The following is a 22,315-nucleotide window of genomic DNA, read 5'->3' as shown; positions in this document are numbered from 1 at the left end:
CTTGGTTTACAAAATAAAATGACGTGATTTTCCACAGATGACCGCTCAGGAGTCCCCCGGACTGGGTTTCGCGATATACATATGACTGATGACCAATAATCGCCAGGGCGGCGTCGATACATGTCTCCCACGACAGTCGATTTTGAGACGTCATGTACCACCGATGCAGGACGCATCGGGACTTTTGAAACTAGAGGTCTAATGAGAGGCTTCTCATTACAGCCGCCGCAGAGTCCGTCACCCGAGGGGACTTGTGTACTTGAAGGCCCTGGGGCAGTGCTTTGTGTTGCGCGTTCAGCATCTCATCGAGCTGAATGACGGTCTTGTAATCTAGAGGATGGACGGATGTGACCTGGTCGTGGATTAGTCCTAGCACGGAGATCAAGCTGGATCTCGCCCGCATATATGATCTAGGTGCGCTACCCGATTCCGGTCGGGAAGCAGGCAATGTAGTCATATCGGGATGCAACTCCTCGGCGGGGATGTTGCGCGGAGCCTGGGTGTCGCAATCTCGATCGTTGATCATCCGCGGGAGGCCAACCTGAAGAGACACGAGGATGTCGAGCTGAACCAAGAGAGCCCACGCTCGCCGTCGCATCTCGCCAGTAAAGATGGAGATTTCTGGATAGTGAGATGAATCGCGGTGATAGTCCATTTTCATCGCCACTCGGATCATCATTGTGAGGACAAGATGCAGCCCAAAGTCTGTGTCGTGCAAGTGTACGAGTTCCGTGTAGAAATACAACAGCAACGCGTCGACTGTATGGGTGGTAGGTCTGGTATAGTTACTCAACAACAGACATTGCGCACTACATTTGCGAAAGGTAATCACTGATTCTTGCCCCGTCGAGTCCGTCAAAGGTAGCGGCTGGCCGGAGTGCAGCATGAGATCGGTGGCCAGGCACATGATACTAAACAGGATGCTGAGCCAATTCAGCATTGCTGAGTTTTGGTCTCCCCAAAATCGGTCATACTGTTCAGCCTGTATCAGTAATGGTGACTAGCAGACCCCGGAAGGGTAGATATACTTGGTCTTGAAACGTTGGCGGGTGACTGATCCCTGTGATATACAGTAGTGAATTAGCTGTGTGCTCCGATTGGAGGACGCGAACAGGCTCAATACTTACATACTGCCAGATCCAACGAGTTGAAGTACTTGGAGACCAACCGGCCAACCTGCGCCTTTGGGGGAACCGATGCCAGCAGACTTTTGACCGTGGTACCCTCGCGTAGCCCGAGCAGCAGTTGAGGTAAGTGGGACGGCTGCTCTTCACCTGTCCGCTCGCCACTTGGGAACTATATGTCGATTGGTAAATCAGTAGTGGTGCGTCAAGAAAACGCGGTGATCATACTATATTCTCGATATCTGGCCAATTCTCGCCGCCAACCAAATCTGCCGCACCGGCTATCGCTGGGTCCTGTTCTGCCGAGGCTTCATTCAAATGCGGATCTGGTATGGGGATGATGTCTTCTTGGATGGCTGAACGAGCACGACGAGGGTGCTTGTGGTCAAGGTCGGATTGATGTATTCGGGAAACAGCAGGAGGATGAGGCCCATAGACGCAATGTCGTGTTCTCCGCGGCTCACGCATGTCTTGCAGGGTATGCTCCGATCACATCGTACTCAATTTGATCGAGGTCAAATCAGTCGTGTTCTACTATTGTGCTTGATTTTTGGGTGGTGGGATATAGTGGGGGCCAAGGGCGAGTACTTTCGCTTGCGACAGAGATTGCAGGATAGCTGCGGCTTGTCTCTCCGCCGGCGCTGTTTTGCCAGTAGCTCTGCTGACATTGCTTTGGAGTTGTTGAGAGGTTGAGATGGGAAGGAAGAAGAGAACAAAGACTCCAGGAGCGACTGGCGCAGGAAGGAGTTAACGGCGTTAATCAGCCAACACTTGCTCCACTCACTCTCCAAACAGATACAAGATGGCTTGCTATGGGCCTGGAGTATTGCAATCACCTCCTCAAGCAGCTCTCGGTGCTGTGCGGTAATCCCGAACCACCATCCGAATGACCGTCCGAGCGATGATCCGAGCGGCACCAGCCCGCTCAGAAAGTTACCATATCATTTATAAGTATGCATTACCTCGCAGAATATGATTCCTATTTATTCAGCGCCAGTTCTTTGCCTCAAGATAATCCAGCACCAGACAACTCTCCCCCATGGCGAAAATCTGCGAATTGCCCAAAGGTACCCATATTCCCTACTGGCGACTGGTCGTCGAGCAAGGCATCATAACGCAGGAAATCATTGACTATTCGTATCCCGGCTCTGGCACTGAAGAAGACCCCTATGTGGTAACATGGATCCCGGATGACCCTCGCGATCCCATGCGCTTCGGTCCAGGGAAGAAATGGTCCATTACGATTGTAATGGCCTTAGCGACATTGGCAGTCTCGCTTGATTCTTCGGCATATTCGGGTGGCATCACACAGATCATCGAAGAATTTCATATCAGCACCGAGGTTGCAACGCTGGGAGTTTCACTGTTTGTTGTGGGCTTCGCGATAGGTAAAGTAGCCGCCCGCTGGCAACTTGCGACATTTGCAAACGCCTAGCTGACTGCATGATATCCAGGGCCTCTTCTATGGGCGCCGCTCAGTGAAATGTTCGGCCGGCAGATCCTCTTCATCACCACATACTGCGCGTTGACCGCATTCAATTGTGCTGCCGCGGGTGCTCAGAATAGCTGCACACTTTTAATCCTGAGATTCTTCGCCGGCGCATTTGGATCATCCCCGTTAACCAACGCAGGAGGGGTGATTGCAGACATGTTCCCAGCAAAGGAGCGAGCGATCGCCATGAGTATATTTGCGGCTGCACCATTTTTAGGTACACTATCCCTTGTTTCGGTCCCATGGCTAGTCGGGTAAACTAATCGTGGTGTCGCAGGTCCCGTCATCGGTCCTATTGCTGGTGGGTTCTTGGGTTTGAAAGCCGGCTGGCGCTGGGTCATGGGCCTCCTCGGGGCCTGTTCCGGGCTTGTCTGGATTGTAGGCGCTCTGCTGATCCCAGAAACCTACGCCCCCGTGCTTTTGCGCCATCGTGCGGCCAAACTGTCCACCATGACTGGAAGGATCTATCGCACCCAAGCCGATATTGACCAGAAAGCAGTCAGCCTCAAAACCTCATTCAAAGTTGCATTATCCCGCCCGTGGGTTCTCCTGTTTCGGGAACCTATTGTCTTCCTATTATCAGTCTACATGGCCATCCTTTACGGAACGCTTTTTATGCTCTTTGCTGCGTATCCAATTGTGTTCCAACAGGGCCGAGGGTGGAATCAAGGCGTAGGCGCCCTCCCATTTCTTGCCATCGTCGTGGGCATGTTGGTGGCAGTCGCCTACACCATTATTGACAATAACATCCGTTACATCAAGACCGAGTGTCGACATGGCGGCGCCGCACCCCCCGAGTCCCGACTACCACCCTGCATCCTCGCATCAATCGCAATCCCAATTGGCCTTTTCTGGTTCGCATGGACAAACTCTCCATCCATTCACTTCATGGCTTGCACTGCAGCCGGTGTCCCCTTTGGCTTCGGCCTGGTGCTTATCGTCCTCGGGATCCTGAACTACCTGATCGACGCATATACATTCTATGCTGCATCCGTGCTGGCGGCGAATTCAGTGCTGCGCTCTCTGTTCGGGGCAGCGTTTCCTTTGTTTACCTCGTACATGTATGAGGCGTTGGGAATCCACTGGGCGTCTTCCATCCCGGCATTCCTGGCTCTAGCGTGTGCTCCGTTTCCGTTTCTGTTTTACAATTATGGCGCGGCGATTAGGAAGCGCTGTAAGTATGCTGCTGAATCAGATGCGTTTATAAGGAGGCTGCATGCGCAGGTGCAGCAACAGTCACAATCGCAAGCAACAGCGGGCGAGGACACGGCACCCGATGACGCTGATATCAAAGCCAAGGCATAAGACCGAGCCTCTAGTTGTCTCTCTGCATGCAACCGCTCCCGCGAATGCCTTTCGCTCAACTAGTTACAGTGCCCTGGAGAGTAGGAGTCGGAGTGCGCATGGGATATTCTGACTTTGCCAGACCTGCCGATGTTTCCCCTCGTACCAAACTATCCCGCCTTGCTTTTTCTGGATCTTTTGTCTTATAGAACCTAATCTGTCTCACAATGTATACTAAGCTTTCATGCACTCGGCACATTGACCTTGATTACACTATAGCTATCCTCATATCTACGGCTAGAACAAGCGTAAATAATGAAAGAAAGTAAATCAAAGCCATCTCATAGTCTACTTTCAACCTCTTTATGCACCTTCATACTCCGCATTCTTCGAATACGGGAGTCGAGAACGCATTATCGATCGCTGACCCTTTGTTCTTACCACAATGCATCCAACACCATCAAGGGATTCGTCCCTCGACTTCTTCATTGTTCGGGCAATTGACAGACGCTAAACAATCGATTGGGAAACAATGACGCCTTTCATTCCATATTCCTTTGTTTGAGCCGAGAGTCGTAAATATAAAAAGCCCTCGAGCCATCCCATCACCCATGTCCTCGCCATCATCCCCATCATTCTCTCCGAGCAGAAGCGCTATAAAGCCAACGAGCTCCAAACCAGTCCGTTAGCTTCTATAGTCCTTTTTCTCGACGAATAGACCGGTCAAATTGATCAAGCCAGTCAACATGTCTTCCAACAACTCTCAACAGTCCCAGTCACAGTCACAGTCCCAATCCCAAGCTAGACAGACCAATGCCAATGCCGGTGCCGGTGCCGCTCGTCCAGAAACGGTCGCCGAGCGGACGGCGCAGACTCTCACGCGCCGTCCGTCGCATCCGCGCATCCAGGCTCTGGTTGAGGATGCGGGGAGGGAGGCGGACCCGAATGCGATGCGGACTTCGAGGCCTAAGAGCCCAGTGTCTCGCTAAGACTCGGAGACGATACTGGCTGCGGTGTATTCTATTGAGAGTTTCCTATGTGCGGAGGATAGTCGATCATGGTTTGAATTATAGGGGGAGTGGAAACTTGAAAACACACTAAACACTAAACACTAAACACTAAACACTAAACACTAAACACTAAACACTAAACTGGGGCTGCTTTGAAGGGCGTTGGTTGTTGATGGTTAGGGCATATTACTATAAATACTAAAAAAAAAAAAGTTGTTTGGTTATTGTTGGAACTGTAGGTTTTTTACAGGCTATTAACTTCATACTCACCCTGCACAATATAATTTTAGGCAGTAGCCAATACAGTATCATCACCATAGCACGAACTTACCTAATTCAAGACTCATAGTAGAAGGAGCAACAACTTTTTTAATATCTTTAAAAGCATTTAAATTAGTCGCAACGACCACATTCTCCTTCTTGCGCTCTTGTTCATAGGCGTCTTGCGAGGGGCCTGTTGTAAGGCCTTGGAGGATCCCACGTGGTGGTTGATCTCAGGCTTACAAGGTCCCAGTGCGCTACTTAATGGGTTCCAGGGGAATCGCGAGGTATCTCGCGATTCATGTTGGTCTTTTGGTAAGGCTTTGGAAGGACACGTGACCTGGCACAGCACCTTTCCACCTGTGTTTCTTCCAACAAGATGTATAAGACTCGGCTAGTGCGTGAGTGGTTAGAGGGCCCCATTGGCTGATCTCATGCCCCGCCCGGGATCCTCGGGATCCGGGCAACTACGCCCATCAAGGCAGGTCCTTGCGTTAACCTAAACTCCTGCCTAGTTAGTCATTACAAATACCATTCTTAAACTCGAGACATCCCAATAAGACCAGAAGGTTACACCCTGTTTTCGGCTTTGCTGTCCAGCATATTGATCATCCCCCGCCGTGACCATGGCCAGCACTCCAGCTGCTCGATACATCTACCCTGCCGGGTATTCGCGTCACATTGCCACGATTCTAGGATTCCCGTCCAAACAGTCCATCGCCCGGGAATACTACAAACTCGCCTGCAGTGAGATCGCAGCCCTCGCCGGGGCAGTCTCAGCATTCGAACCCGTCCGTCTCTACGCCCGCCCCGAAGATGTCACCAATGCACAGTCGCTAGTCCACGAAGCCATCGCCAAATCCAAGGGCAACATCTCCAACGTGTCCATCATTCCATTTCCCACGAACCACCTCTGGGTCCGCGACACTGGGCCCGTGTATGTGCGCGCGGCGGACGAATCCAACCGGCACCGCCGGTTCGCAATCAACTTTGGCTTCTCCGAATGGGGTCGAAAGGAGGAAGTTGCAGACGCGCATCGCGCGGCAGACGGTCGGGATTGGCCGGTGATGAGCCCTGCGGAGCTAGAGGAGAACTCTACATTTGCGAAGCGGGTTATTGAGTCGGATACATCTCCGTCTCCCGTAACCCCTGTTGAGTCGAAGATTTGCCTGGAGGGTGGCGCGCTGGTCGTGGATGGCGAGGGCACTCTACTCGCGACGGAGAGCAGCATCATTAATGAGAATCGCAATCCCGGTCTCTCACGCTCTGAAATCGAAGCCGAACTCAGTCGTCTCCTGGGAGTCGAGAAGATCATATGGTTTCCTGGTCGGAAGGGGCTTGATGTCACGGATGTTCACGCGGACGCCGAGGTCAACTTTGTGCGTCCCGGCGTTGTTGTTCTCTCGCGCCCGCACCCGTCGGCGCCGAGGCCCTGGATTGAGGTCTATGAAGAAATCAGGGACATCCTCGCGCAGTCGGTCGATGCAAAGGGCCGGCGCTTCGAGGTTCATACGATAGACGAACCCGATCCTGAAGCCCTTGGTCCGTTGACCTACGAGGAGCCCGCGACCAACTATGTCAACTACTACTTTGTCAACGGAGGCTTGATCGTTCCGCAGTTTGGGGATGTGGCTCGTGACCAGGACGCAGTGCAGACCTTGCAGAGGTTATGCCCGGACCGTACTATCTGGCCACTTGCAGTACGCGCGGTGCCCCTGGCAGGTGGCGTCCTTCACTGCTCCACCCAGGGAGTTTTTGCCCTGGAAGATTAGCGAGTAACGTCGAGCTGGTAGTAGCGAACAATGTACATGTATACCCAATTAGAGGCGTTCTGCATTATGGATATTGAAATTGATGTAACTCACCGATAAGGAAACGGATAGTACGAGCTGAGTGTATTTAGTCTCGGCCATGTATGGGGTAAGGCCTAGTTAACCCACTGCAGTTGAAATGCGCAAAGTGACACCATTGGTCGGCTAGTACTACCCCAAAGATAAGCGATTGTGGGGTAAATGTCTAGGGATGGAATTGGAGTCGGGAGGTCCCATGACGCGGAAAACGTGCCATTCCCCGCAGGACTGCAATCAAACATTCCACACAACACTGCAGTTCGACGCGCTCGTCCAGTCTATACTCTACCAAGCACGAGAGGAGACAAGTCCTACGCCTCTTCGCTAGAGGTAATGCCATCCACTCCTAAATCATATCGCCGCCCCCGCCGGGCCCCTGCGCACCTCAGAACCAAGACGGGGTGTTTGACATGTATGGACTCATTCCAATAGCTACCAATCGCTGATGCGACATCTTTCATGGCCCAAGACAGATCTGGTTGATAACGATGGGCTAATGAGATACTGCAGGCCGCAAAAGACGAAAGAAGTGCGACGAGCAACAAGGCACGTGCCGGAATTGTGATCGGAGATGGCTCACATGTATATGGCCCGCGGGGCTTGTAAGTCACGATACAGCACATAATTCAGCTTTCGATGATTCTCAATCAAATCTCTACACGCCAAGACGGCTGCAGTCCGCACAGGACACCTGGCTGGTTACCTCGCATGACCCAGAGGCCTCACAGGAGCTACCACCGTCCCCCCCAACATGTTTCACTCCACCATACATAATTAGCAGTCAGAGCGTGACTATATCACACAGCTATAACCGTCCGGATCTGACACGTCCCCCTACAGAAGAGCCTGCTAGACCAAGTCTACCCCGGACGGTACCTTGTGAAACCGGAGCACTGGACCTCTGTACGAGCAGCCGGCCGATCTTCGACCTTGTCCGCAGTAAATGGCTCCGCGAGCTGTTCCGGCCCATGGCTTCGGCGCCAGTAGTCGAATCCTGTTATCAGCAATCGATGGCCATGGCAATGCATACGCCGTTTTACATGCACGCCCTGTTGGCGTCGTGCGGAGCCGAGTACCCCACTCACAATGCCGGCGCCCGAGAGTATTTCCACCGCTTATCAGCAAAGAATTACGTGCGCGCCATCACGGGACTGCGCGAGGTGCTTGGCGGCGCCGACTCGGGGAGACACAGCACAGCAATTGCCTCTACGGTTCTTATCCTGTGTATATTCGAGGTACGTTCCCAGACACATTCCGCGGAGCGCCCTCGTGGTAGTCTTGACTGATGCTGGGACGGGTGGGATAGCGGTCTAGACCAGGGCCATCGAGCGGAGTCGGCGCGCATTTATCTGGGCTCGCTCAGATGGTTCAGTCTGAGTTGTCTGGAGCGGATAGTCGAGGCTCCTCTGGGGATGGTGATACACTCCGCCGAGTCGTGATGGAAGGCTTCATATTCCACGCCGCAACGAGTGTCCCGTTCAACCCTCTACCCGACCAACAGGCGGCGAATTTCAATGCCGCGATACAACTCGCGCAGGGTGCTCTGGATACCATGTCAAGTCGTGCAGACACACTAGAGCACCTGGACTCTCCTGTCCTGGGTGCGCCACCGGGACTATTTGTGCTCGTGCGGGAGATCTCGCTAATGCATCGGGCGTACGAGTTGCGCCGCGCAGACCACGATGGCCGTTTCCAAGCATGTCAAGAGCTCAAGGCACAATTATCCCAATACCGCTCCCTGTATAAGAAGGGACTATCTTTGACCGGGTTTCCGGATACCGCCAAAACTGCAGTTGGGGCTGGTACAGCCTCTAGCAACAATTCGGCATTCCTCGGCCCAACGCTCTACATAATCGCAGCGGAAATCCTGCTCGCCGACATGCTGCGTGCCACTCACAACGGCCACCATCACAACAGCATGCAGAGTGCATTCAACATCCCCAGCCTCGTGACAGAGGGTGTCCGGCTCGTCAGCCTTCTCCAACCAGCTACGGACTACTACGCAGAATACTACGGATGGCCTATCTATGTATTGGTGCGGTTCGCCTCGCGCAAACGAGACCGGGGCCTTCTGTTGTCTCGGGTGGAGGCATTTCGCGAGGCGACGCGGAATGGGACGATGGCGAGGTTGGCGGATATGTTGCGGGGGAATCCATCATGAGAGAGTCGGCACGGAATTCCCCGCCTAGCGATAGCACTACTAAATAGGGCTCTTGGGTACGTATGACACATTGATTTCTGTATCCTTTCCAGTACCAGCGTACTGTTCCGTCTGTAACCCGATAGCGCGGACACATCTGTCATTTGCCTCATCGTTCTTGTTCCATAGTTAAGTGTCCGACGATATGACTAAAGTGCAACACTGCAGACAAGATAAGAGTGGCGTACCCCACACGTAGTAGCCCTGCACTTTGAGGCCGCCGTTCCTTACGCAATGAGGAAACAATCGCGCAAAACGACGCCATTGGTCAGATAAGAATCATGGGCCATGTACTCCAACTACTACCTGATTACCTAGTATACGGGCCTGTGCAGAAGAAACCCTCTGCTCTTGAAACAGCATTTCAATACGAGGCTTGCTGGTAGATCTGCACAACCCATACTCAAGAAAAATATTGTTCGCCTAGTCACTACCACAAGCCTTGAATCTCAAATACCCAACTGCCGAGCAAAACGGCCGTATCTCCCCGCCGACCTGATCCGGAAGCTCTTCCCAAAATAAACAAACAGCAGGTTGCCCATCATCACAACGAGCGTGATCAGCCCGAACGTAACGTAGAACCACTTCAGGCCGACGCGGTCGACCCACGGCTGGAGCGCAAAGACAAGAATTGTGGAAATGACGTTTCGAGTAAATGTCACCGCGACGATCGAATCTGCGATTATCTGGATGAGAGCAGTTAGCGACGGGTCTTTGGCTCTCTCTCTCTCTCTCTCTCACTATACGGTATATATAGAGGGCAAGCAAGGGTGGCAGGATTCACACACATCTGTATATGCATCTGTCAAATAAGTGAGTGCGGCACTACTCGCTGGGACAACCCCAAAGGACGTCAATCCCAGGCCAAACGCGGGGAGAAGCCAGTGGGAGCCCGCGTCGAGGCTGATGCCGAACATGAAGAGTCCGGCGGGGACACATGGGACGAACGCGAGGCAGAGCCACAGGCGCATCTCTGGCTCAAAGATCCCGCGGTTCCGCTTGGCCAGATACAGGACGGCCCTATCGCTGAGTGGGCCGGCGAGGATAGCCGATAGGCAGCCGCCAGTGAACGGTGCGAGCCCCATGAGTCCGATCTGGGAGGAGCCGAAGTTGTAGGGCGGCAGGGTCATGACGGATGACAAGGTTGTCACTGGAACTGTGGTGCAGGCGGTCATGATTCCGTATTCGAGGGCCATGTAGAAGACTGCGGGGATGCTGAACATGATTAGGAATGGCTGATAGGTGTGTTTCACGACGTGACTGAAAGGGAGTGAAGAGGTAGTCCATAGTGCCAGCTTTTGGCGGTAGCTTTTCGTCGGGATAGAGCCGTCAATGTCGACAGCTTCGTAGGGGAGTGTGTCCCTTTTCGCCGCATCGATAACTTCTGGAACGGGGTCCCCGCGCCTTTCCTTCGAAGAGTGTTGCCGCGTAGCTGCCTCGGTAGTGACTGGGACACCATCAATGACCGGGCCATTGAACATGGTCTCCTCATAAAGGAACACAAAGGCCAAGAGTCCTCCTCCAAGCAAAATGGCCATCCACCACCACACCCAGCGCCAGCCCTGGGCACTCGTAATGTAGCCCCCGGCCAGCGGCGCCAGGGAGACACCAACAGTCATAAACCAGTAATAGATCGTATTCATCAGCCCTCGCTCATGCACAAAGTAGACATCAGCGACCGTCATTTGAACCATCACCTCAGACAGCGCTCCCACGATGCAGCTCAGTATATTGACCAGCATCAGATCCGCGACGTTCTGCATACGTGCCTGCCAGATGCTGATCCCGCACTGGAACGCGGTGCTCAGGACGTAGACGGGGCGTCGGCCGAACTTCAAAGCGAACGGAATCAGCATCACCCCTCCGATTGCGAGTGCTCCGCAGCCGGCCGCGTAGCTGTCGTTTAGCAGTGCAAAGCTAAAGCCTAGTTCGGAGTTCATGGGACCCCAGGTAACCGTCGTGACATTGATCCTATGCATTTAGCACCATCTCGACGTAGCCAGAGTGACTGTACTCACAATGCCATGACCATTACCACATAGTATGACACAAGGCCAAAGTTCAAGTGTTTCCTCCATTGCGGCCAGTTCTGGTTGACAAGGCAATATCAGTATCGCTGTTGTGCAACCCGTGTGGCTTGCGACACTGACCAGAGGGTCATTTGGATCTCTGCTAGGTTTCGGTTCGAGGATCACTTGCGACTCGGAAAAATCTGTTGATAGCATACAGTTAGTTGAGGTTAGGGATCCAGTGGTCAGCTACTCACCCTCGAGCCGGACTGTTCCTGGCGGCCAGGCAGGGTCCATTTGCGGGCTGACAGAAGACATCACTTTGGCAGTGGTAAAATCTCTGGCCTGTGTAAAGAAAAAGGCAAATTAGTAGGGAGGAGGTCAAAAGCTGTCTTTGCCTCTAAGAACAATCTCGTAGGCGTGTTGCTTTCTTGTATACTGACATTATTGCGCCTGACACAGGGTTCTTATCAGTTTACACCTCTATATCAGTTCATCACGGCATCAATGTTTGTATCTAGAGCCAGTCACGATTCAGTAATCACGATACAGCCATTCTGGAAAAGGAAGGTACACGCAAAGTGCAAGGAGAAACAATTGGGGGTATTGCGCATTTCAGTAATACAGTATGGTTCCAGTGGGGAAGGGGCTCGGCTAACGCGTTCCCATGGCATCATTACTAGCTGCAGCATTAGCGGCTGGCGTGAAACACTCCTACATGACCCCAAATCTGGCCCTGATGGACTAATGCCCCGAAGGGAAACTCGAAGAGTATGAGGATTTTGCTTTTATTTTACAACTCCCACATCCATTGAATACTTTCAGAATTCCAGGCGTCTGGACTTGCGCCAGATAACTCTCGCCATCTTATCTTATCCAGAATGACGTCTGTCTTCCGGAATGGCCGCATTTTTGCGCCATCCCAATCCTCCGCTGAACCTGGGAGCGAGTTTACCAGTGGAATGATCGTTGAGAATGGCCGGATTTCGTTTGTTGGAAACCTTGATGACACTAAGACCCCTCATGATTCAACGATCATCGACCTGGAGAACCGCATTGTCCTCCCTGGATTCATCGATGCCCACGTGCACATCCTGAAATATGGTCATTCCCTGCAGAAAGTGAATTTAATCAACTGCACCTCGCTCGAACAGATCCGAGAGACGATCTCCTCATACGCAAAGGCAACCCCATCTGTCCCACGGATCCTGTGCCAGGGCTGGATCCAGTCTTCAACCAAGGGCATCGCCCTCGCCAGCATGCTAGATGATCTTGATCCGCGCCCGATTTTCATCGACTCGTTTGATCTCCATTCGGTGTGGTGTAACTCCGCTGCTCTTGACGAAATGCAGGCTCACTCGGCTCCCGATCCTCCTGGTGGAACAATCCACCGGGATCAAAATGGGAGAGCGTCGGGGCTTTTGGACGAGTCTGCACTGGTAGACCTCGTGTGGCCCCATCTCGAGAGCACCTACACGGCGCAGGATAAAGCAGCCGCATTGCAAGCGGCTGTCACTTCTTATACGGCGTCTGGCTACACTGGCGTCGTGGACATGGCTATGAACGAAGATACGTGGGAGCTACTTGACAAGTTCCGCCGTGATAGACAGTTTCCATTCCATATTGCAACACACTGGCTCGTGCCATTTTCAGAAAACCAGCAGGCCAACCTCAAGCACGTTGATCGAGCAATCCACCTCCAACAGAAATTCAAGGACCCAGCGTTCTGCATTGCGGGAATCAAACTCATCTGTGATGGGACGGTTGATGGGTGCACAGCAGCTTTGTCCCAGTCGTACAATGGCAAGTCGCACGCAGGCGACCCCATCTGGCCAACAGACATGCTACGAGAGATAGTTCAGCGCGCGGACTCGGCGGGTCTCCAGTGCGCCATCCACGCCATCGGCGACAAGGCCATCCACCAAGCGATCAACGTCCTCTCCCAAGTCGGCACTCCAGGCCGCAGACACAGAATCGAGCATCTCGAGCTGGCCACCTCAGAAGACGCAAAGCGCCTGGGCCAGCTGGGCATCACTGCCTCTGTGCAACCCGTCCACTCCGACCCTGCCCTCTTCAAGGCCTGGCCCGGCCTGGTCGGCTCCGAGCGCTGCAAGCGCGCATTTGCATACAAGGAGTTTCTGGATGGGGGTGCGCCGCTGGCGATCGGAACAGATGCCCCGACAGCGCGTCACTTTCCCTTTCCCAACCTCTACAATGCGACCACGAGGCGCTCGGCGCTCGAGCCGGAGACGGAGCATACTGTGAACCCGGAGTTTGCCATTAGTCTGGTAGAGGCTATGACGGCTGCCACCAAGGGCGCGGCCTACGCGCGGTTCGCGGACTCGTGGACTGGGGCGCTTAGGCCGGGGTTGAGTGCTGATTTTGTTGTTGTGGAGATGCATTGGGCGCCGGATAGACTTCTTGAGGCGGTCGTTTGCCAGACGTGGTACCAGGGGAGGCTGGTGTATGATAGCAAGCATGCGTCGACGGCCTAGGGCTGTCGTCGTGTGCTGGTAGACTTAGTGTCAGAGCAGAACTCAGAGCAGAACTCTGCAACTGGAAAAGGCTCACAATGAATATTTATTCAGCCAATTTGATCAACACGACCCTTGTACCTCGCTTAGTTATCATGGTTATTCTTAAGTCCAGTAAGAATGGAACAGGCGGTGCTCCATACTATACCACCTTCAATAAGACATGCGACACTACCATCTATCGCCCGCTAGTAGCTCTGCGAGTGCCTCGGCACGATTTGTCTTCTCATTTAGGTGGTTCACATATAGGTTCCTGTGCTAGATACCAAGGTAGCCAGTGGCTTTAATATGTGTAGTTGCCCGGATCGCTTCAGAAGTACACGCTCTCTTCCCACAAATGGGCCGTTCCGATTATTCCCTGTCGGCTTTCCGACCCTGTCTCAGCACAGTTCGACGCCCAGGGAACAAGAATCAACGCTGCTGCATCCACTGCTTGAGCCAGATATCGGCCAGACGGCCTACCGTCATATCCGCGAACTGATTGTATCTTACGGCCCTGGTTACGGGGCGGGGAAGTACACCACCTCTGTTCAGCGACTGGTGGAGAATGCGGAGAATCTAGAGGTCATCAGGTTTGGAATAATGAGCCTCTATGCTATCTCCATACTAATGTGAGTAGATAACGCGGTATCCCATTCCCTCCACAGCTATTTCAGATCCTGCACGATAGACACACCCAACCTCAGTTCTACTATGAAGGCGCACCGCAGTCTAGTAATTCAAGCAAGCTCGCTTTCTTTTTCCCTTTTTTTTTTTTTTTTTTTTTTTTTTTTTTTTTTTGATATCAGGGGTATGTACCAGCTAAATAAACATGGACAGAAACATGCATGATACCCAACAACGACCCTGGTCTATCGGTCAGGGGTTCGGGGTGTACGATGCCCATGAAAAAAGCTTTGCCTTATATGTAGCGGACGGGGTGATGGTCGGCAACACGGCATAGCAATTCTCATTCATTCGCTCGCCGTCGTTTGGCCGGACGCTCATGCAAGACTTCCTTTTCAATGGGCAACCCTCGTCGCTTGCCATAGCTTTGATCATGGGATCCCAAGCTAGTACACGTTGGCAAAGAGCTTAATTGCGAGCGTTCCGCGTCCGAGCGTACGCGAGACAGAAGGAGCTTGGCAAAAGCAGCGGCTGTGGCAGCGGCATACTTCTGCCAATGCTTATTCTTGTGTGAATCACAATAGTCGCAGATGCCGCGTATCACAAGGCATGAGAGGATGTTCATGATTCCGGCTGCCTCCATTTCAAAGCACATGATGCCATACTGCGCACCGAGTTTGTCTCGCGTGGTTGCGCTCCTCATGACTTGGTTTCCCGATGCGATAAGGCCGTAGTGGATTTGTGGTTGACATGAGCCTCTTGGAGGTCGAATCTGGACTTTGGCGCTGTCGCAACCTTCGCATGTTTCAGTTCTGGGTGTCTCCAAATGCGCGTAATCGGGATTGAATAAAGTATCATTTTGCTCTCCCGGGTGGCCATACTGATAATCGGAGTCCGCCATCTGCTGTAAATATGTGGCCAGCGGCTCATTACCAAGGCGGGGGTCAGACTGTATCTCGCTGAGGGCAGATCTGACGCACCGTGGAGAAGGATGCAAATATCCATTTATCTGGAAAGTACCATCCTCCAGTGTCTTGATGGTATCATATGGGAGAACGCCAACACTCGCCCCGCCAGGGGTGCTGACGACAACATCACCGAGTCGGATGTCATGCTTTCCAGGAACTCCCCCTCCTATGCCAACCAATAGACAGAACCTGAGCCTTGGGAAACTCCGCTTCATGTTGGCCGCGACATCAGCAGCAGTGTTTGTTCCATACTCGCCGTCCGGTAGGCAGGTGGCTACAACATTGTGCTTGGCCATACCACCAAAGACATAATGGTTTGGATCGCTATGTGGGACTTCAGGGCTGTCATGAGTCTCATCGAACAGCATTCGCACAGCCTTGAGCTCCTTATGTAGTGCGCAAATAACGGCGACTGTATAGTCCCGCGTAGCCCGGTAGGTATACGCCTGCTTCGGTATCTGCTGGATCTGGCTTGCGGGGATAGTCTGGAGAAATGGATCGGAATGTACTTGTAGAATGCGTTCCTCCTTGGCCGCGCAAACCGCACTATCATCATCTGGTACAACCGATGAAGACACACTTTGCCCAATACCACTGTCATGCGATGGGGATGCCATCCACTTCTCCTGGCAATGATCCACGAGGCGGGGTGACTGCGATGGCTCTCCACAATCCGGCCAGTACCACGGTTGTTCCGAGTTATAACCAAAGATAACCGCGCCTTCGGTGTCGTTGCCCGCGAGACTCGACCCGTTTTCAACCATCTTATGTGCCATGCTGGCCGGCAATAATACTTGAACAAGATTCGAATGGCCATTAAGCTGGCCGCTGTTACACTTGCATGTAGTCGATCCTTCTGGGATATGCCATACCACCGAGTCTGTCAGACGGACCGGCGCAGAGGACGGGTCTCCTCGGCACGCTGTCATGATCTCCATCAGATCCCCGCGGGAAACAGCCAGGTATGATTGCCCGCTAGGTAGTGTAGACCACTTTGTGCATTTGCGCTCTGTTGATTGGATGATATCTCCGAATTTGCAGCCAAACAGCGTAATTGCGTGTATTGACTTGACAAGGTCCGCCCACGATCTTCCAGCGGGATCCAACTGCGACACTCGAGGATAAATGGGATCACGCTCGCTGGCCAAGTCGTCAAAGTCCCAGCCTTCGAGTTGCGACCTAGATGTGTACGCATGTGGGCTCTCATTTGCGTTGGAAGTGTACATCCGATGGTCAATCATCTTCTCCAAAACGTCGTAGAAGCCAGTGACGTAGTTTTGGAAGTGTGTCGGGAGTTCATCATCACCATCATAAATCCTCTGCGTCAAGTTGGCCTTATTCGAGAGCACCCAGGCTGCAGATTCTGGTTGGTAAGGGCGCGCGTATTGCAGTTTGGCCGGATCGAAAGCTATCAGCGATGACAGCTCGCCCGCTTTATCACGGTAAAGCGCTGTTCGCACAAGATGCAGAAGTGCACTTGTACCATTTATCAGCCATCCACGCTGATCTTCCTCATCCCACAGCAGCACGAACTTCTTGGATATCCACTTCAGTTTGCGTGCATACCCGTTGCGCGTGACGTGTACTGGAACGTCTTTTTTGCCCAGACAAAACGATGGTCCTCGAGTTATGATCTGGCCCATCGAGATCGAGGTATTGTATAACGGGGACCTTTCGGGGACCCCGGGAAGCCGTGAAGGCTGCGCGTTGTAAGACGCGTCATGGGACCCTGAGTGACCATTAACACGGACACGATGTGATGGGCCAAAGGGGGAATCAAACCTGCATATAGCCTACTCTGAGAACACCACCCTAGGATATGACGAGCAGTCTGAAAGCTGGAAATATGTGTTTCGACCGTGGACAACTTTGTGCCTTGACTGTAAGAGATCCGCTCCCCCTCTGCATCGTATAACAAATGCCACATCATGATATCCTTCTCGTAATGTGTCGGTAGAAGCATTGTTGAGAAGCCTTTGATAACCCATTTCCCATTGAAGGAATTAAGACGCGTCGTGGCTGTGAGAGTTGCCATCATATCCAGTGGTATCTCCAATCCAGGACGGGATGCTGGTCTGCGAGAGATTGGGAACCCTTTGGCAATCACGGGGGCTCTGAACAGGCCATGCCAGCACTTACCATTCAGGGATATCTGATCTCTTGGTTGGCTCTCCATAGAGTATGAGATTCTACATGTCAATCCATGAGAGGTGGGGTCCCCTGGATCTTGTCCGATTGCAGGACTACACAGTTGAATGCCATCTGAAGTTGTGGATGACCGTAGGGCAGAGCCCATCCACGCCATGATCTGGGCGATTTCAGCAATCCAGCTCGCGTGGCCAGCCACGGTGACCTGTAGATAGTGCGGCGTGCTTATTGTGCCTGCCACGAGGGAGGCGCAGATGGCTGGAGTACGATTTGATGTCACTGTGAAATTCTTCATTAGCCTTACATGCTCAACATAGCTTTGATCAGAGCAATACGGGATGTGTAAGGAGGCCGTAAGGCCTTTCCAATCAGGTTGAGGATTTGCTCTCCAATCGAGGGCCATGTCTGCTGCAGATATTCGACGCAGGTCGTTGCCTGCGCTGTTGCTATGCCGCCTGTGACTACGATCGCATCTCTAATCGCAATCTCCGGATCCTCCTCGTACTCTTGCTCTCGAACAAACGCCAATGGATCCCAGTCCACGTTGAATGTCATGCAGAAGGTCTCTGGTGGACCCCGCCTACTGATCCTTCGCGACTGGGGTAGCATTGCAATGACTCGGTTGTGCATTTCAGCCAGGACGTCTGGATTCGATGGCTGTATGGTCATCTCACGGCGGAGGTCCACTAGAAGTTTAGCATACGACGGCGCGGATTGGATCATATCCCTATACGCCTGAATTGCTGGTAACGCCGCATTGTGCTCACTATCCGGCTCACTGTAGTCGCTGGGACGCGCCAGGTCGGGTATTGCCAAAGCAGTGGCTCCATCCTCCTCGCTGTTGAGCATCCACCTAGCCATTTTTTCCTGTAGGCTCATTCCTTCAGAGGCGTCTCGCTTGTTATGCTCTGAACGGTCTTCAGAAATAATATCTCTGACAGTGCTCGCTATATCTCTAGATAACACGAAGCGGTTAGCCCGACGCCTTTGTTGAGAGAAATGCATGTCCTACCCGCGATATTTGTGAATGAAAACCATAACCTCCCAATTCATACGTGAAGACCTTTCAGCGCCGATGTTCAGGGACAGGGCTGTTAGCAAGTGTGGAAGGCAGTTACATATCCTCTCCATAGCATCCGTGGTCGGTTCGTGGAGGAGGATCATCCTAGCCAACTCTTCGGCAAGCACCGCCACGTACCCATCAATTGTGGAAGTTCCAAGGTTCGTCATCACAGAATAAATGCTCCTCGTATCGTCGTCTGCTGCCTCGGTGTCCTCAAAAACGGAATCACCTACTTGCTCGGATCGTATTGCCTCTGAAGAGGTCGCGATATGGCCATTCGAGGGGTTGGCCGAGGCCAACCGCTCTATTTCTCCTGCCGTGCACTTTTGAGGTCGTAGGGAGGCATATCCAGAATCAGTGAACGTTGCGGAGTGAACAAACGGCCGAGTATCAGGTGGGAAGTGTGGGAGCGGTGGTAGAAACGGTCGTTGAAAATTGGCCCTGGGGAGAGGTATGTCAAATGTATTCGCGCCTTCCATGGAATCGTCCTGCTCGGTCGGAGTGTCCTGTTCCCTATGGGCTTCAGAACCAACAGGCGAGGAAGTTACAGGTCCTCCGCCATCGACAGAGGTTTCCTCGTTGACTGCTCCCGATTCCGGAACCTTCTGCTCCTCTTCTTTACGGGCCATCTCCATCCTAGATCGTTTATATGGCCGTAGTTGGGTTAATGCCTGAACCACAGAGAAGCAGGTAACAGGGTCAATGCCCCTCTTGGACAAGTAATCCCTCTGCTTCCGACCGATATTCGCGTGGTTCACTTCGATCTTGGTCATATCTTCCGGTGAGGTGCTCTGGATACTTTGAGCAGCCACACGGCGAACATATTCGTACTCTGGGGGTGACAAGGACTTGAGCGCGTCATTTAGCTGGGCAAAAACTTGGCCTACAGGTTTATCCTCAACAAGCTTCCCACTCGTTGCCTGTGCCCCGGATTGGCTGGTGAATGTACCATTCTTATTGTCGCTTGTGAGTTTGGAAATCGGCCACCCGTCCGCAGTCAGCTCTCCTCTATAGGTAGGGTCATAGGCATCGCTCGTTACATCATATGTCGCAACATAGCGGTTTCGCCCACCTCGCCGTCCGTGTGTCTTTGTGTGAGCGCGTAGGCCATCGCTTCTCGTAAAGGCCCTCTGGCATCCAGGGACCCAGCATATATGCTGCCTTTCTCCCGCATGAAACGACCCGTGCCGCCGCAGTGGATCTTTATTCAGGAAAGTTTGTTCATATTCGTGCCCATATATGATTACCCGTGATCGATTCAAGGACGGGGGGATATGCATCGGCATCGCGTCTTCTGCCGGCTCTGCGAAGGGCCGAATCGGTTCGTTGCCAACTTTCGTGGGCAAGAGGGCTGGGGAGGCACCATCCTCGTCCCCGGGATAGTTCATGCTTAACTTATTGGCAGCTGGCAAAATAGCATGTGAGTCTGAATCCTGTATCTGGCAAGGTGCCCTCGCTTTGTGCTCGAAATATTGTCGTGGATTCAAACACGTTGTCTCGGATTCAGCAGAGCCTCGCCGTCGACTCTCAGGCGGGGTTGTTGTGGCGCAGCCCCAGACGCGTCAGCCCGCGTTTGCTCAATCTCTGCGCGCCAAATGTCAATATATTCGCTGTAGAAAATACGATAATTGTATGCGCCTAAAGGTAACGCAGACGCACGTTCATTCCGTACGGCAAAGAGGACTATCATTCCTGACAGCACGAGCGGAGGCGGCCTTGACCCGCTGCAACAACAGACCATCGCGTGTCTCAGCGCCCACATTAGCGCCAGGACCCATCTAATATGAAAGGCTCTTCTATTAAGTAATCACTTAATTTTATTAATAAAAAATACTAGGAGAGGAGGGTATTCTAGATAAGGCTAACATATATATTATACTCTATAGCGGAGTAGGGAAGATGCTGGATCTTTAATTTATAAGATATATGTGCCCTACTCTCTAGTAATATATATTTAATAGGCTATACTACGCTTCTAGAGCTCTCTTACGCCCTGGTTCCAGGAGGATCTTGTCTTTATTCACGTATGTCGCGCGAACAAAAATCTCTAATACTCTATTAATATGGCCTTGTTCAAAGCTGTATATCATATATGGCTACTGTGGTGGCTGAGGAAACATACTTAACAAACACTAGTAGAGCGGATGTGTTTTATCATAAAATTCTTTCAATTCTTTCTCCTCAGCCATTCTACGTCCAAAACACAGTGAGGAGACCCCACTTCAAGTTGGATTCAGATCTCGTAGTATATCTTTCCATATACTTACAGTCTCAGCCCATTGCTACTGTTATTGACTACCCAGTAATCACAACACGAAATTCTTTTACTGTTATTAAGGCCCTAATCAGAAGCATTGAGGGACCCTGGTCTGCGGCTGAGCCTAGACTCAAGTCTGAATCCGAGACTGATCATCCGATGACGACGGAAAGGAGGAGGAATGTGAACCTAAGCCGGTGCCGGACCCTAAACCAGCACCTCCGTCTAACAATAACCACGACCAGAGCCAGAATGAAACTCAGCGACAGACCAAGAAACACGGCAGAGGCAGCGCACCCCTCTGTGCAGTACCAATACCATGAGTATCGACCTGACTCCCGCGACATTAACTGGGCCCAGTGGATGTCTGAGCTCGACTCGGAGGATGTTCAGCCGAGCAAAATATCAGCTCCTCCGAGGAAAGCGACATGGAATGGATGCTCCAAGTGCTACTGATCGATGATGGTGATGATGATGATGAAGACGACATGCACGTTCGCTCAGATGCCGGCAGCATTTGTAGAGGTCCCGGGCCCGTACATGAATAACAGGGCAAGCTAGACGCGCTGGGCGAGGGTGACCAAGGGGAGAGTCTGATTGCAGACAATATCCGTCAGCTCAAGGAATCGACTCTACTGACGTACACCAGCCGTCGGTTCGTGCAGCCCCCACAATTCAAAAGCTTCTTGGCCAACCTCAGCAAAGACTAGCTTGTCGATTGCCTCCACCCCGCATGGAGACTTAGCAGCGCGTCTGTCCAGAAGGTCAAAACCATCACTACATTTTCCGTCCAGCACCCAAATCCTGCTTCGCGGGAGACTGTGGATGAAAGTTTTGGAAACGACTGTGACGACGCGCAGAATCTATTTGATCTTGTTCCAGTCCTGCGCGCGAAGGGTGAAAAAACGCTTAGGGAGCTGGTCGGGAAAGAATGTGTTGCTTTGCATACCTATGAGATTATCACTTGAATGATTGCCCTGGACCGATGGATCGAACGTCTCTCGCGGAGCTGTACGGCTCTGCTATTATCCTCGGGGGCTTGAATGGAACGGGCTTTGGGTTGGATTCAGATGACAGTGGATGTGACTGTAATGAGAATGACCATCTCGATCGAATCTCCTTTCGGCTGTACCTATTTACTATTTAGTTTGTACATAAATATTTCGCCCATCATACTACTTGACCTTGTATAGACCCTGCTATAAAACTCAAGTACTCCTATTCTACCAATCCGTCAGATTCAGTCATGCGAAACTATTTTCGCGCACTAGCGTATGCACTTTCGTTGCAATGAAGCTGCCAAGAAAACGGCAGCATCATCTACGCCCCATTTGTATCTTTTGATGTTTCGAAGTTGTGTGCGTTTGGGAATTATTGCTCAGAATAGCCAGCACAGCCTCATGAGCTGAGGCCTGACACCGCATTGGCCTCGTATTCATGAGTCAGTCTACACATCAAACCAGCTCGTGTTGGGTTAGAACAATCAACACATAAATACATCCATGTTTC

At 52.2% G+C, this 22,315-nt stretch overlaps 7 protein-coding genes across 7 annotated transcripts; 4 read left to right on the top strand and 3 right to left on the bottom strand.

Annotated features, from left to right (window-relative positions):
* Positions 1 to 190: 190 nt before the first annotated feature.
* Positions 191 to 1,592, bottom strand: BJX68DRAFT_273078 (fungal specific transcription factor domain-containing protein; the record flags this gene model as incomplete). Its single annotated transcript, XM_071047357.1, has 4 exons — positions 191 to 973; positions 1,029 to 1,060; positions 1,128 to 1,296; positions 1,353 to 1,592. The coding sequence occupies 4 exons, from the start codon at positions 1,590 to 1,592 to the stop codon at positions 191 to 193; spliced, it is 1,224 nt and encodes a 407-aa protein (XP_070892564.1).
* Positions 1,593 to 2,163: 571 nt separating this feature from the next.
* BJX68DRAFT_273077 (MFS transporter) lies at positions 2,164 to 3,921 on the top strand (the record flags this gene model as incomplete). Its single annotated transcript, XM_071047356.1, has 3 exons — positions 2,164 to 2,512; positions 2,579 to 2,833; positions 2,894 to 3,921. 3 exons carry the CDS (start codon positions 2,164 to 2,166, stop codon positions 3,919 to 3,921), a joined length of 1,632 nt encoding a protein of 543 aa, XP_070892563.1.
* A 1,796-nt stretch (positions 3,922 to 5,717) lies between these two features.
* Positions 5,718 to 7,169, top strand: BJX68DRAFT_249752 (agmatine deiminase family protein). The gene has a single exon (XM_071042169.1). The coding sequence runs from the start codon at positions 5,798 to 5,800 to the stop codon at positions 6,941 to 6,943; it is 1,146 nt and encodes a 381-aa protein (XP_070892562.1). The 5' UTR covers positions 5,718 to 5,797; the 3' UTR covers positions 6,944 to 7,169.
* Positions 7,170 to 7,354: 185 nt separating this feature from the next.
* Positions 7,355 to 9,182, top strand: BJX68DRAFT_259588 (Zn(II)2Cys6 transcription factor; the record flags this gene model as incomplete). Its single annotated transcript, XM_071043722.1, has 4 exons — positions 7,355 to 7,433; positions 7,532 to 7,623; positions 7,750 to 8,256; positions 8,328 to 9,182. 4 exons carry the CDS (start codon positions 7,355 to 7,357, stop codon positions 9,180 to 9,182), a joined length of 1,533 nt encoding a protein of 510 aa, XP_070892561.1.
* A 426-nt stretch (positions 9,183 to 9,608) lies between these two features.
* BJX68DRAFT_280201 (major facilitator superfamily domain-containing protein) lies at positions 9,609 to 11,548 on the bottom strand (the record flags this gene model as incomplete). Its single annotated transcript, XM_071048897.1, has 5 exons — positions 9,609 to 9,907; positions 10,010 to 11,192; positions 11,240 to 11,310; positions 11,372 to 11,433; positions 11,488 to 11,548. The coding sequence occupies 5 exons, from the start codon at positions 11,546 to 11,548 to the stop codon at positions 9,671 to 9,673; spliced, it is 1,614 nt and encodes a 537-aa protein (XP_070892560.1). The 3' UTR covers positions 9,609 to 9,670.
* A 563-nt stretch (positions 11,549 to 12,111) lies between these two features.
* On the top strand, positions 12,112 to 13,725 carry BJX68DRAFT_280200 (amidohydrolase; the record flags this gene model as incomplete). Its single annotated transcript, XM_071048896.1, has 2 exons — positions 12,112 to 12,351; positions 12,385 to 13,725. The coding sequence occupies 2 exons, from the start codon at positions 12,112 to 12,114 to the stop codon at positions 13,723 to 13,725; spliced, it is 1,581 nt and encodes a 526-aa protein (XP_070892559.1).
* A 1,076-nt stretch (positions 13,726 to 14,801) lies between these two features.
* Positions 14,802 to 18,716, bottom strand: BJX68DRAFT_280199 (uncharacterized protein; the record flags this gene model as incomplete). The annotated part of the gene is made up of 11 exons (XM_071048895.1): positions 14,802 to 14,816; positions 14,870 to 15,662; positions 15,702 to 15,715; positions 15,746 to 15,805; positions 15,848 to 15,884; positions 15,915 to 16,102; positions 16,133 to 16,174; positions 16,211 to 17,067; positions 17,121 to 17,765; positions 17,822 to 18,441; positions 18,499 to 18,716. The coding sequence occupies 11 exons, from the start codon at positions 18,714 to 18,716 to the stop codon at positions 14,802 to 14,804; spliced, it is 3,489 nt and encodes a 1,162-aa protein (XP_070892558.1).
* Between the last annotated feature and the right edge of the window lie 3,599 nt (positions 18,717 to 22,315).

Source organism: Aspergillus pseudodeflectus (assembly GCF_044049435.1).
Source record: "Aspergillus pseudodeflectus strain CBS 756.74 chromosome Unknown BJX68scaffold_97, whole genome shotgun sequence".
In the NCBI taxonomy this organism is placed as follows: domain Eukaryota; kingdom Fungi; phylum Ascomycota; class Eurotiomycetes; order Eurotiales; family Aspergillaceae; genus Aspergillus; species Aspergillus pseudodeflectus.
The sequence above is the reverse complement of the archived record's forward strand: the minus strand, read 5'-3'. Positions and strand labels throughout refer to the sequence as shown.